The sequence below is a fragment of the Podarcis melisellensis genome (genome assembly GCF_964234715.1).
Source record: "Podarcis melisellensis genome assembly, chromosome: 16".
NCBI lineage: Eukaryota > Metazoa > Chordata > Lepidosauria > Squamata > Lacertidae > Podarcis > Podarcis melisellensis.
This window is the reverse complement of record NC_138533.1, coordinates 37,407,202-37,420,333: the sequence shown is the minus strand read 5'-3', so window position 1 is coordinate 37,420,333 and position 13,132 is coordinate 37,407,202. Positions and strand designations below refer to the sequence as shown.

Genomic DNA, 13,132 nt, shown 5'->3' with positions numbered 1-13,132 from the left:
GTCATGCAAGCAAGACGTTGTAAGTGTGTCATCAACGGAATCAGAGTACGCCGCATTGAGTGAATTGTGCAACGAGGTGATTTATTTCAAGCATTTGTTAGCAGATTTAAATGTAAATTGTGGAGAACCAGTACAAGTTTACATTGATAATCAAGCTTGTATAACTTTAAGTAAAACAGAGGGTTTCAAATCACGTTCTAAACATATCTCTGTAAAATACAAAAATGTGCGTTGCTGTGTACAAGACAATATAATCACCTGTACTTATGTATCAAGTGAAGAAAATGTAGCAGATGTGTTAACTAAACCATTGGCAAAGGTAAAGAACAAGCGAATGTGCAAGGGTTTAGGTTTGCTGGAAAAATGATCTTCTACATAGGTGTATTTGATGTTAATTGTCCAGCAGAATCTGTGAGGGGGTGTTCAGTTTCTGTTAATTGATTCTCATGGGAAACTTGCAGATTCTGGCTTCAAACAATTAACTCAAGGCAGTGTCAATTTACTCTTGGCAGAAAGCCCAGGTCAGCTTGACCTAGAAACTGCTTACTCTGATTGGTTAACGACCAGCATTCAACTCTTAACTAGGGATTGCTAGCTCAGTTTGATGTGAGGTGTGTTAGGAGTAGAAGTGCTGTGTATGGTTTTGAGAGAGAGAGAGAGAAAGAGAGGATTTATTTTGCTTTTATTTGTATGCAGAAACTCTGCTGGTTTTATTTTCTCCTTTTTAATAAATCCTGTAAATAGTTATTCTGAGTCTAGCTGACTAGTCATTACTGCCGCAACTAGCTTCTTCGCTGTGCAGGAAAACTCTGCTACGTTTGGGCTAAAGCCAATAGGGCTATGCCTGACACTTCAAAGTTCCAAGAATAAATCACCTGTCCTGAGAGTTGAGAACAGAGAGAGATCCTATTGGAACCAGGTTAACAGAATATATATTTCTCAGTTTCTGAAGCCAAGCACATTCTCTTTCACCAGATATTTGAGAAATGGTGATAGTTGGTTATTATTTGTTGGTATTTTGCTTTAATAATGAGTTGTTGGTGTAAAATTATTTATTTTAATGTCATGAGCTGTTTTTTTATAGGTCCCCACAGCCACCCAGGAGAAATTAAGAAGCTGGGAACCAGTGTAATAAATAAACAAATAAGCACATTACAATGCTCCATTTTTGTTTCACAAACCACAGCAAGATGTTCTTCCTATCTTAGCATTTTCTACTGACCAAAATCTGAGCATAAGCAATTACAAGGATCTGATAAAGAGCATAAAATCAGAGGCTACTGGGCTGCAAATAAGGGCTCTCCCCCCCCTTCCCCTCCTCTAAAGGTGTCACATCCACTTACCTTCCCTCCACGGAAGACATGATACCAAACTGAAGTGCCCCCAAAATCAATGTGAAAATCTGTGAAGCATCCTTTCACACTCATCAGACAGTACCTGCAAAGCACATAAATATTTAAAAAAATCCAACCAACCATAGGAAACAAAAGCAATTTCCCACAAATTAATGCTTAGTAGTAACTGCATAAACGTTAAGGGTCTCGCAAGAATACATTCCATTAATCCTCTGAATGGGTTTTAAAACAACTGGATTCTGGAAGAAAAACCCGTCTAGGCAGTTCTGGGTTTCTTAGTGGAGTATCTGTTGGGGGGGGGACACAGCCCTCCCCCCAAAGCGGAGAAATGAAACTGTCTATCTACGTGCACAGCCCTTGGCTCTGTGTTCCAATGTGATTCTTAGCTCTGGGTGGGCAAGAAGAGCTTCTCTTCCAGCTCTTTTCAAATGCGGTTCAATAACAAAGTTTGAAACAGTTCTGCTCAAACCTAAACCAAGGTGGATGCTTACTCACAACCAGCGTTGCTTTCGCGAGGGATGGCAAAGACAAGAGTATCACTAGAAAAATGAGCTGTGCTCAGCTGCTCCTGTTCTTCATTATCTTCTAAGATTCTGGTCATGAGAGAACGTGAGAAAGGATCCACACATGGAATTTGCAAAGTACTAAATCCATTCATTCCCCAAGTCACCTTTTGTAAGAGTTTGGGAGCAGTTTTACAGCAGGGCGGCTGCAGAGGCACGGAGCGCCCGCCACCTCCCCCCCCCCAACGGCTCCACTTGATTCTCCAGCCTCCATCCATATCTAATGGCTGAATTACTGCCTCCATTCTTAGGCACCTTCGCAAAGGGAGGAAATGTACGCCACTTAACCCACTAACCTCTTTTCCTTGTTCCGGTTGCTGGTTCAGGGTTTGTATCCCAGCCTCGTCCTTTTTACATAGTTATTTCCCCAACCTTCTGCACCAGACTGAGGATGCAGCGCCAAAAAGCGAATCCCCTCTCCAGTCCCCCCCATTCCCCCTCGCCAAGCCTCCAACAAGCCGTGCTTTCCTCCCCCTTTCATCACATTTCAGGTGCAAGATCTCGACAGTATGCAAGCAGCATGCAAAAGTCCCTCTAGACGGTAGGCTAGAAAGAGGCTTAACCATGAGCCTCAGGAAGGCTGGCAAATCAGAAAGTCTTGGGATATAGAAGAACCTGCTGCCTAGCAACCCCATCCAGTGCCGGGAGTTGACACGCAATGCTGTCACGAAGACAGTAAATTTGCAGAATTCGGGAAAAGGGAGGGGGACACACACCAACCCTCCTTGCACCCCTGCCTTGCAATTAAAATGCTTTCCTTGTACAATTACAAGCCTCATTTGCTTCCCCACTCCAGAATTTCAACTGCACTTTGAAGGCAAGACGGAGATTAATTTTCCTGCTTCATCCAGGGGATATTTTAGATGCTTAAATCTTTCCTCCTTGGTGGGGGGAAAGAGGGGGAATAAATATTACAGAATCCCAAAGAAGCTGTTAAGACTCTCAGGCGACAATCCAACACAGAGCTGGACATGCTTAAATCGGCAGGCTGAAGCAGGCGTAACTAGGTTGGACTGTGACCTCCACATACCACTTTTCAAAAGATGAGTCCTTTATTCCTCCACATTTTCTGGATAAACTGTCCTTCTCTATCCCCACTTTATTATTTTACATGCCCAGCTGAAATGAAAACCATACTATTCTTTCTTTAGATGTCCATCTACAAGAAAAAGAATGTGTAAACTAACTTTTAACAAAATCAATCACAAGGGACAACTCTTTTAGTTTCCAAATGATTTAAAAGTTACAAACAAGCAACAACCCCAAATTCAAAGCTGTATTCTTTTCAATCATCTTAAGGACAAAACTGAAAATGATAAATTAATAAGCAATCCACGTACAATTTGTTAATGTAGCCTACAATTCTAACAGCCAAACCTTTTTTGGTGTTGTGGCCAGGTCTGTTCGCCTGGTTCAAATCTTCCACGAACCCTCCAGAGCCGCGATTCTGTATAAACCTATCAGGGAGTAAGTCCCCCTGAACGTGCTGCACGGAGCTTAATTCTGAATCAACACCAATAGGATTGCTCTAGAAATCCCATCCCCAAATGCGCTATGAGAGTATTAATCCAAGCCTACCTTACAAGGCTATTCTGAGGACTGAGAATGTGAAGCACTGTGAGCACTCAGAAACTACTGCACTTCTCTAAACTCAGACAGGCAGAGAGATCTTTCGAAACCGCACTTGCCACTAGACAGCCTTTAACTGAAATGGCCAGAAACTGAATCTGGGGTCTTCTATGTGAAAAGTATGTGCTATACCATTAATCCACAGACCTTTCGGTTTGTTAGCCTGTTTGTGTGGACTGCAACTCGACCACTTCAGTCTGAATGGAATCCCCACAACATTTGAAACTGAAGCAGCGCCAACGGCAGGAGATACCCAGATTTCCTTGTTCTGCAACAAGGGAATTTCTCGAGTGTTCCCCTAGCCTCATCCCAAAGTTGAACATCCAGTCTCAAGAATGGCAAATTTCCCCTCACACAGATGGATTAATAAAATAGATTTAAAGGGCCTTCAGAAGCCCTTCATTCTCCCTCAGCAACAGAGAGCAAATAAACTACTCTGTCCTGAAATTTCCATTATTAATCTGACGCTCCTCTGTTCGCTATCAGCAGCTGATGAAAGGGTTAGGGATCTGAAAAAGCTCTCATCCGCCATGCAGTCTCTGGCGAAATGCCTTTGCGTTGACCTCTACCGCTTTCTCCCAACATCACGCTGCAGTCACATGCTCCACTCACAGCAGCTTCTGCTGCGGCGGGGGCTAATCTGACATCCCACTCCAGCCGTGGCAAGCAGGTTTCTCATCACAGAACGGACTTGCCTTTGCTCTGGGAGAAGAAGGCTCAACTTCTCAAAGGGGCTTTTCTCTGCCGCATGAAATTGCTTGAGAGTCCATTTTGGGGGAAAAGGAAACTTCCTCAGTTCAACCCACATCTAGGTGAAGCTCTCCCACTGCCTGCAATAGGCTGAGAGCAACGCGTTTAAAATAATGCAGAGCCCTAAGCACTTAAGAAGGAGCTGGGGGGGGGCAGGGAGAGGATACGCAGAATCATGGGGCTTCCAGCTCCTTGAACTGCAAACTCTTGCAAAAAAATATATGCTGTTTTTTAAAAAAACTTTTGCAGCCCCAGTAAAAATGCAAGATTTAAATTCCACTGCCCATCCTTTGATCATTTCATTAAATTTGAACAGCCATGTTGCATTTTCTGATGCCGTGTATTTTCTCCCTAGAAAGTTCAGTTTGTGACTTTGCAGTGGACTAGAAAGACGCTCAGCCACTGAGCTGTTGCATTTTGTAATTTCTTTTTTGTTAGGTCAATAAAAATTTGGAAGGTGGTGAACAGTAAGATACAGGGTGGGGTGGGGGTGGGGTTTACTGGGGAATTTTCTGTGCTGCTGCTTAGCTGAGGCTGAACTGGAGAGGATTCAGGCAGCATTTGTGTCAACCGCTTTAATTGCACCCAAATTAGAAACAATTGCTGTGTCACTTTGCATACACTCCATTATAGCACCAAAAGGGCTATCTCTGAGTTTTGTGGGTGTTATTTTCTTCCTGTGTTGTCCCCATAAATGTGTGGGCAGAGATTTCCTTGTCTGATGCTCTTCTAAAGATTGCCTTTATACATTTTTAAAAAAAAATATCCCTGAGAGATGCTATGTACATTTCCTTCGACCATACTGAAGTCTCACTGTGACAAGATGAATGTATGCCACAGATTTGCATAGCTGCACAAGAAACAGAAACGGAAACACACAACGCTGTGGAAAATGGGGCACAGAATCGCCACAGGAAATGGATAGGCACAGCAGAAGAAAAGGCACAGGCAACTGCCTTGGACCAGACAAACTGGCAACATATGGGATAACAAGAAATTCCTGTTATACACCCAGCTATTGTATGTACAGTCATACCTCGGGTTGAAGTAGCTTCAGGTAGAGCGTTTTCGGGTTGCACTCCACGGCGACCCGGAAGTAATGGAGCACGTTACTTCCTGGTTTTGCCCCTCGCGTATGCACAGATGCTCAAAATGACGTCATGCACATGCTCGGAAGCGGTGAATCACGTGCGCGGGTTGTGTTCACTTCAGGATGCGAACAGGGTTCCGGAACGGATCCCATTCGCATCCAGAGGTACCACTGTACAATGTTTTAAAACAGTGAAATGTGTCCCTCTTTTGAATTGTGTAAGAACCAATTTCTGTGGTACCATCTCAATTCCCAGGTGTTTCCAGAAGAATTGTTCCTGGCCCACTGTGGCCAAAATCAACCTCATTAGCAAATAATTCCGGACAAGTTCCCAGAAATGCACCAATTCACAGGTAAAATGTAACAACATGTGCAGAAAAATAGGAAAGATAGTGGACACAGATGTGTAAGGGAGCAAAAAGGGGAAAGCAAGGGGGAAGACACAGAACCATCATGGGAAAACCAACGCAGAGGGATGAATTGATCAACACCAACTGACAAAGAAAACTCCCCGGCAGGTACATGCAGCGGAAAGGAGTGTCTCACACGGGGGACAGAGAGATGCAGAAGGAAAACTGGGCCTGCTACGAGAGAAGTAAAAGCCACACATGTTCAGCCAAACTCCTAGAGAAAGCATGTGCACAAGCGAATAAGCCAATGGACAGACAAACACAATCGTTACCCTCCGATCAGTTCCTCGCCTCCGGCTGGAGTTTCAGGCCAGCCTCTGGCCTCTGGCCTTACAAGGCCACCCCTACCTCTGAGATCAGACTATAAAACCACTCCCAATTCCTAGCAGATGGCTCCCTGGTCTCTGTGGGATTTCTTTTTTCCTTTTTTCTTTTGTTCAGGCCAATGAGGAAAGTGTAACTCCTTCCTTCCTTCTAAGAGAGCGCGTCAGGGGGGTTGGAAAAAACCACAAGTCTAAAATCCAGCATCATAAAACTATGGCAAAACTGCAGAGAGAGGATTTGAGGTTTTGGTTTTTCCCCAAAATTAATCAAACGTTTGTAGCTGCTCTCTTGACACTAGTATGAGGCATGGAGTATTTATGAGGCGAGAGACGTGATAGGTTCGTTTATTAATTGGTTATGAGGGGCTCAGTTATGGGGGCCCTTACACACACAATGTTTTGCTTCAAGTCTGGGATTCTTCACATGGTTTCTCTGTGCTTATCCTCATGTTCACATGCATTTGAAATGCCAGTGGTCTCCCCTCCGCGAGCATTTAAAAGACACAAGTAATCCCACAGCACAGTCAAGAAATTTTGCAGAAGCACTGCCCCTTACTATCAGGGTCATTTTTTAATCTTACAAACAAAAACTGGAGGAAATTAGTACTTTCACTGACCCTCACAAACAGCACTGAAACACCAAATTGTTGTTAATCATTAACTAAACTTTAAATTGGAACTTTTCAAGCTAAACAATAAATTGCAGCGGGGGGGGGGGATCACACCAGTACCACAAAATATGTCTGCTGTTAAATAAAACACGCCTTGTAACATAAAATGTGTTAAACCCAATACATAACATCTGCCTTAGCTAGTTCACCTACACATATAAAGACAGTACAGTCATACCTCGGTTACAGACGCTTCAGGTTGCGCATGTTTGCATTGCGCACCGCGCCGAACCTGTTCCGGTACGTCTGGGTTTCGGCGTTTTGCGCATAAGCGCTGAATCGTGACCCGCGCGTACGCACACATGCCTCCCGCATGGATCACGTTCGCTACCCGAGCGTCCACTGTATCAGATGGGCGCAGCATCATTATTCAAATAGGAGTATGCTCCAGAACAACATATTATGAGCTGTAGCAGTAATTACTACTTGCAGAATTGTGTCTCCAACAACAAAATATCTAGAGGGGGAAATCATTAACCCCAGAGTGCCGTGCTGAGAGACAGTATATTGAATTCAAATTCCTATTTTGCAGAGAAGTTAACTGTATTTTTTTTAGCACCTTGAAGATCTTGGAGGGCACTTCACACATGACCTGATTGCTACAGGAAATTCCTTCTGATTTCTCACCCCTTCTTTTTGCTGCACCACGTCAGACAGCAACAGTAACGCACAGCTTCTTGCTGCGCATGCATTCAGGCTTGCCCTGAATGATTATCTACGCAATAAGATTTGTGTTAATTCCTACATGGACATGGTTTTTATACAAGGACAGTAGACAGGGTCTTCGTCCAACCTACCTGGCATGGTAAGGGTAGAAAGAGGGGCGTATTTATGTCAGAACAGAAATGACTGGCAGAATCCGAGACCAGGGAGAAGAGTCGGTGGAGGAAGATTGAAAGAAATTTAAAGATTATTTAAAGAAACATTGTTAGAAGGATATTGGAATGAAGTTATGTGGTTTTAGCAGAAATGTTATAAAGGATTAAATAAAAATAGACTGCTAATTGGTGAAAGGAGGGAAAGTAAAGTTAGATTATATCAAGATAAATTACAGGACAAAAACTGGGAAAGATGGAAAGGATTTGCTGAAATAGCTAACTGAACTAGAATACAAAAAAGGGAGGTGTGAGGAGGTCAAGGAAACAAGCAAATGAAAGATAAGTTATGGGAAGGTTCGTTGTGTTTTTAATTGTTTCTATTTATCTGGTTTTTTTTTCTTTTTCCTTATTGTGATGTGTTGTTTTGTTTTTGCTTAATTTGGTGTCTTCTTTTTTTCCCCTTTTTGTAACCCTTAAAACCTTAATAAATATTATTTTAAAAAATATATATTTATGTTGGAACAGGTGCCAAGAGCAACATACGCTGATACTTCAGGACAAGGCATGAAAGCTGAACAAGTGAACTGACACCACAGCACTGCACTGTCTCCAATCTCGAGGAGGGAAGCGTAACATTTCCAATACTAGTGCTCCGTATTAGGCACTGGCAAGTTCTAGCCCATCATTCCAGGGGGAGCCCATTACCATTATCTAAATTGCCAACCTAGTGTAGGGGCTGCAGTGTTGAAATAGGACGTTGAGACTCGGGTTCAAATCCCCTTTCAGCTGTGGAAGTTCACTGGTTGGCCTCGGGCCATTCTGTGCTCTCACCCTAACCTACCTCACAAGGTTGTTGTGAAATTAAAAGCAGGGGTGAATCACCCTTAGCCTCTCTTCAAGGATACAGTATGATAAAAAGACAATCAACTGAAAAAGCTAGGCACACACACACACAGCTACTAGTCTGCAGTGAAGGGAAACAAAAAATGGCGATTTTGCCTTAACTGCCACAATGAACTGTGAGGCAGCAACAAATTGCCATGAGCAAAACTGTGGATTTCGGCAACCATCAGGTGAGGGGAGTGTGGCCTTTGTTTCTGAACTATCCTGTAGTTCAGAGGGAAAACATGGCAGCATAAATATGATTTAGGGTGGCCAGTTCCACAGTGCAGGGTTTAAGGGATGCATAAGTCAATTGATTGAGTTTACTTATATGACGCTTTTCCACAATTAGCTATGCCTGAAGTGTCTTACAGCAAACATTCAAAATATCAAACACAGAGCGTTGGAAATACAAATATATGACATATATGTTGGTAAATTCAAAAATGGCAAAAACCAGCCATTCAATAAATTCAGTTACTACAAACAAACAAAAATCCACCTAAGCTTAAGTACAAAAATACAAAGCAAAGCAAGAGTTAACCGACTATGGAGTTTCTGGCACAGTGGTACCTCGGGTTACAGACGCTTCAGGTTACAGACTCCGCTAAGCCAGAAATAGTACCTCGGGTTAAGAACTTTGCTTCAGGATGAGAACAGAAATCATGCTCTAGTGGCACGGCGGCAGCAGGAGGCCCCATTAGCTAAAGTGGTGCTTCAGGTTAAGAACAGTTTCAGGTTAAGAACGGACCTCTGGAACGAATTAAGTTCTTAACCCGAGGTACCACTGCACTGGTCTTCCTGCCTCTGCTGCAAAGGACAAGCCCATCTTGCTCAAAGCATATCTTCTCCCCCCCCACTCTTCCCTTTGTTTGGAGAGAAAAAAGAGGTGGGAAGTGGATGGGATGGGGCGGCTCCCCAGTGAACGACAGCTAACATCTGTACCCCCAGGGTTTGGGGAAAGAGTGTCCTTATCCGGCTCAGCAGCCCCTCTCCCTCCCACAACATACACATGCAAAGGACACTCACACCTCCCTGCCCCCAAATCATAATTTTCAGAATTTTGAAACCAAAAACGTATTTGTTGGCGAATGTGTATGTGCCATCGAATCTAATACACACCTTAATTTTCACAATGTAATTTGGCCAAAAAAGGTGAGCATTAGATTTGAGTAAATACAGTATGTGGGTCTCTCACTCTCTCTCAGCTGAATTTGAACTTTGCAAAGAGACCTGTCAGGTAGGTTAGGCTAAGGGAGTGAATAAAGGTAAAGGTACCCCTGCCCGTACGGGCCAGTCGTGACCTACTCTAGGGTTGCGCGCTCGTCTTGCTCAAGAGGCCGGGAGCCAGCGCTGTCCGAAGACACTTCTGGGTCACGTGGCCAGCGTGACGAAGCTGCAGCTGGCGAGCCAGCACCAGTGCAGCACACGGAAACGCCATTTACCTTCGCGCTATAAAGCGGTACCTATTTATCTACTTGCACTTAGGGGTGCTTTCGAACTGCTAGGTGGGCAGGAGCTGGGACTGAATGGCGGGACCTCACCCCGCCACAGGGATTCGAACCGCCGACCTTACAATCAGCAAGTCCTAGGCACTGAGGTTTTACCCACAGCGCCACCCGCGTCCCTAAGGGAGTGAATAGCCTACGGCTATTATAAAATTATGCCTGGCATGGAGAAAGTAGATAGAGAAAAGTGTTTCTCCCTAACACTAGAACTTGTGAAGCGGAGTTTTTGAAGACTTAGGGCAGATAAAGGATACAGTGGTGCCTCGCAAGACGAAATTAATTCGTTCCGCAAGTCTTTTCGTCTTGCGAGTTTTTCGTCTTGCGAAGCACGGTTTCCCATAGGAATGCATTGAAAATCAATCAATGCGTTCCTATGGAAACCGCCTTCAGACCAGGTCCGGGGACAGTCTGTCCCCTGACCTCTTCTGAAGGCCGGCGGGGGCCGAAAGTCTTTGCTTCCCCCCGCCTGCCTTCCCGGGACAGCGGAGACTTCTCCGCTGTCCCGGGGCGATTTTAAAATGCTGGCGGGCAACAGCGAAGCCTTCGCTGCCGCCCGCCAGCATTTTTAAAACCCCGGGGCAGCGGAGGACTTCTCCGCTGTCCGGGGCGATCTTAAAATGCTGCAGGACTACCCCTGCAGGGCTCCCCAAGCGGCGAATGTCTGCCCCGCGTGAGGGGCGCTCTGCTTAAGAGCGCCCCTCGCGCGGGGCAGCAGGCTGCTATCCGCAGCCTAGGCAGGAACTCTTCTGAAGGCTGGCAGGGGAGAAGGGCTTTTCTTCCCACCGCCAGCCTTCAGAACAGCCTTCTGAATGTTGGCGGTGGGGAGGATAACCTTCCTCCCACTGCAAGTCTTCAAGACAGGTCCGGGAACAGAGGAGAAGCGCTGCGCACCTTCCCCTCTGTTCCCGGACCTGTCCTGAAGGCTTGCGGTGGGAGGAGGGCTTTCCTCCCCACCGCCAACATTCAGAATGCTGTTCTAAATGTTGGTGGTGGGGAGGAAAAACCCTCCTCCCACCGCAAGCCCCGGGAACAGAGGAGAAGCCCTTCGCGCCTTGTCCTCTGTTCCCGGACCTCCCACCGCAAGCCTTCATCTTGCGAAGCAAGCCCATAGGAAAATTCGTCTTGCGAAGCCGCTAAAAATCGGAAAACCCTTTTGTCTTGCGGGTTTTTCGTTTAGCGAGGCGTTCGTCTTGCAGGGCACCACTGTAGTACTTCTTTGTGCAGCACATAGTTAAACTAGGGAACTTGCTCCCTGAGAAGGAAGTGATGACAACCAACCTGGATGGCTTTAAAAAAAGATTGCACAAATTCATGGAGGAGAAGACTATGAATGACTGCCAGCCATGATGGCCATGCTCTGCCTCCACAACTTCAAGAGGGGAGAGAACTCTCTCTGGTGCCCATGTTCTGCTCCACAGGTGTCTGGTTGGCCACTGTGAGAACAGGATGAAGGACTAGATGGGCTATCAGCCTGACCCAATAGGCCCTTCTTATGCTCACGAGCATCATGGCTGAGTGAGAACCTTCTGTGGAGGGATGTGCTAACATGTGAAGAGGTTTTAATTTCCTGTAGCATATAGACAAAACATTCGGCGTCTACACAATTAAAGACATCTGGCCGGTCAGTGCTGCTACCGACCCAAGTCCTTTGGATGCAGCAGGTTATCAAAACACAGAAGAACCTGAATTCACTCTCCATTTGTCCAAGTAATAAATATTCACAGGCTTGGGAAACAAAGCCAGTGTTTCCCTCTCTCCAAAGAATGTGGTTTCTGCTGTTTCATATAGGGTTTTATCTGTGGTTTAACAAAACATGTTCTGTACATATTCAAAACTGCTTTGGAGAAATCAACCATTTTCATTCAATAAAACCAACAGATGCAGTTTGTGGGTGTCTCACGGTGCCTACATTTTTCTCTCACATTTCCACCTTAAAGGGCACACATTGGCACCACCAGCCGTCACCTTACAGGCATTAACAGCTGACGCCACCATTTAAGGCCTGAGGCGGTGAGACTAGGCCCCAAAAGCACCAGGCAGCAGTTCAGGTGGACCTGTAACAAAATCAGGGATATTCGGGGGGAGGGAGAGAACCCTCCCTTAATGTTCAGCTTGCATTTAAAATTGTAAATAAATAAAATGACTACATAGAATTTACTAGCAAGTTTAACAAAAGAAAGGGGAGAGGAGGGGGAAGAGAAGAAAAGGAGGAAAGGAAAAATCATGTTCCGCTTGCACTGAAAAACATCAGCCTCCAGCCCAGGGGTAGAGAACCCACAGCCCTTCGGACCTTGTCGGAGTTGATTCCCAAAATCCCTAACCTCTGGCTGTGCGGGAATCCAACAACATTTGGAAGGCCCAGCCCTGCTAGCTGCAAAGATATAAAGGGAAGTGAGAAGGCCTTGTTCTAACCAACTGCTCCCTAAATAGTAACACAGAGTAATAACTTTTTAAGCGACCTACATTTATAATCCAGCTGTTCTGCAATGATTCTTTGCCCATAGGAGTTTCGGCTACGAGCCTGCAAAGATGTCAAGTTATGTACAAACTTTGTAATCCAGGTGTATATTATTATTATTATTTGGAATATTTATAGCATTTATTTATTTCATAAGATTCATACACTGCTTGATTGCGAAAAACAACAACCCTCAAAGCAATTTACAAAAGGATAAAACAAGAAAACAGAGACGAATTCATAGCCATACTTTAAAACGTCCAAAGGTTGAAATACTTAATACAGTGGTACCTCGAGTTAAGTACTTAATTCGTTCCAGAGGTTCGTTCTTAACCTGAAGCACCACTTTAGCTAATGGGGCCTCCTGCTGCTGGCGCGCCACCGAAGCACGATTTCTGTTCTCATCCTGAAGCAAAGTTCTTAACCTGAAGCACTATTTCTGGGTTAGTAGAGTCTGTAACCTGAAGCGTATGTAACCCAAGGTAAAGGTAAAGGTAAAGGTACCCCTGCCCGTACAGGCCAGTCTTGACAGACTCTGGGGTTGTGCGCCCATCTCACTCAAGAGGCCAGGGGCCAGCGCTGTCCGGAGACACTTCCGGGTCACATGGCCAGTGTGACATCGCTGCTCTGGTGAGCCAGAGCTGCACACGGAAACGCTGTTTACCTTCCCGCTGG

General features: G+C 45.1%; 1 protein-coding gene across 5 annotated transcripts in view; it reads right to left on the bottom strand.

Moving 5' to 3' along the window:
- The window catches only part of KDM2B (lysine demethylase 2B), a 93,917-nt gene that overhangs the window by 56,116 nt on the left and 24,669 nt on the right, over positions 1-13,132 (bottom strand). For 4 of the 5 annotated variants that reach the window (XM_081893250.1, XM_081893249.1, XM_081893252.1 and 1 more), the window contains one exon: positions 1,344-1,437. In XM_081893250.1, coding sequence (XP_081749376.1) covers positions 1,344-1,437 — 94 coding nt within the window. Of the gene's footprint in view, positions 1-1,343; positions 1,438-2,214; positions 2,328-13,132 lie in introns of those variants that run through there. The other variant, XM_081893253.1, reaches the window with a different exon arrangement.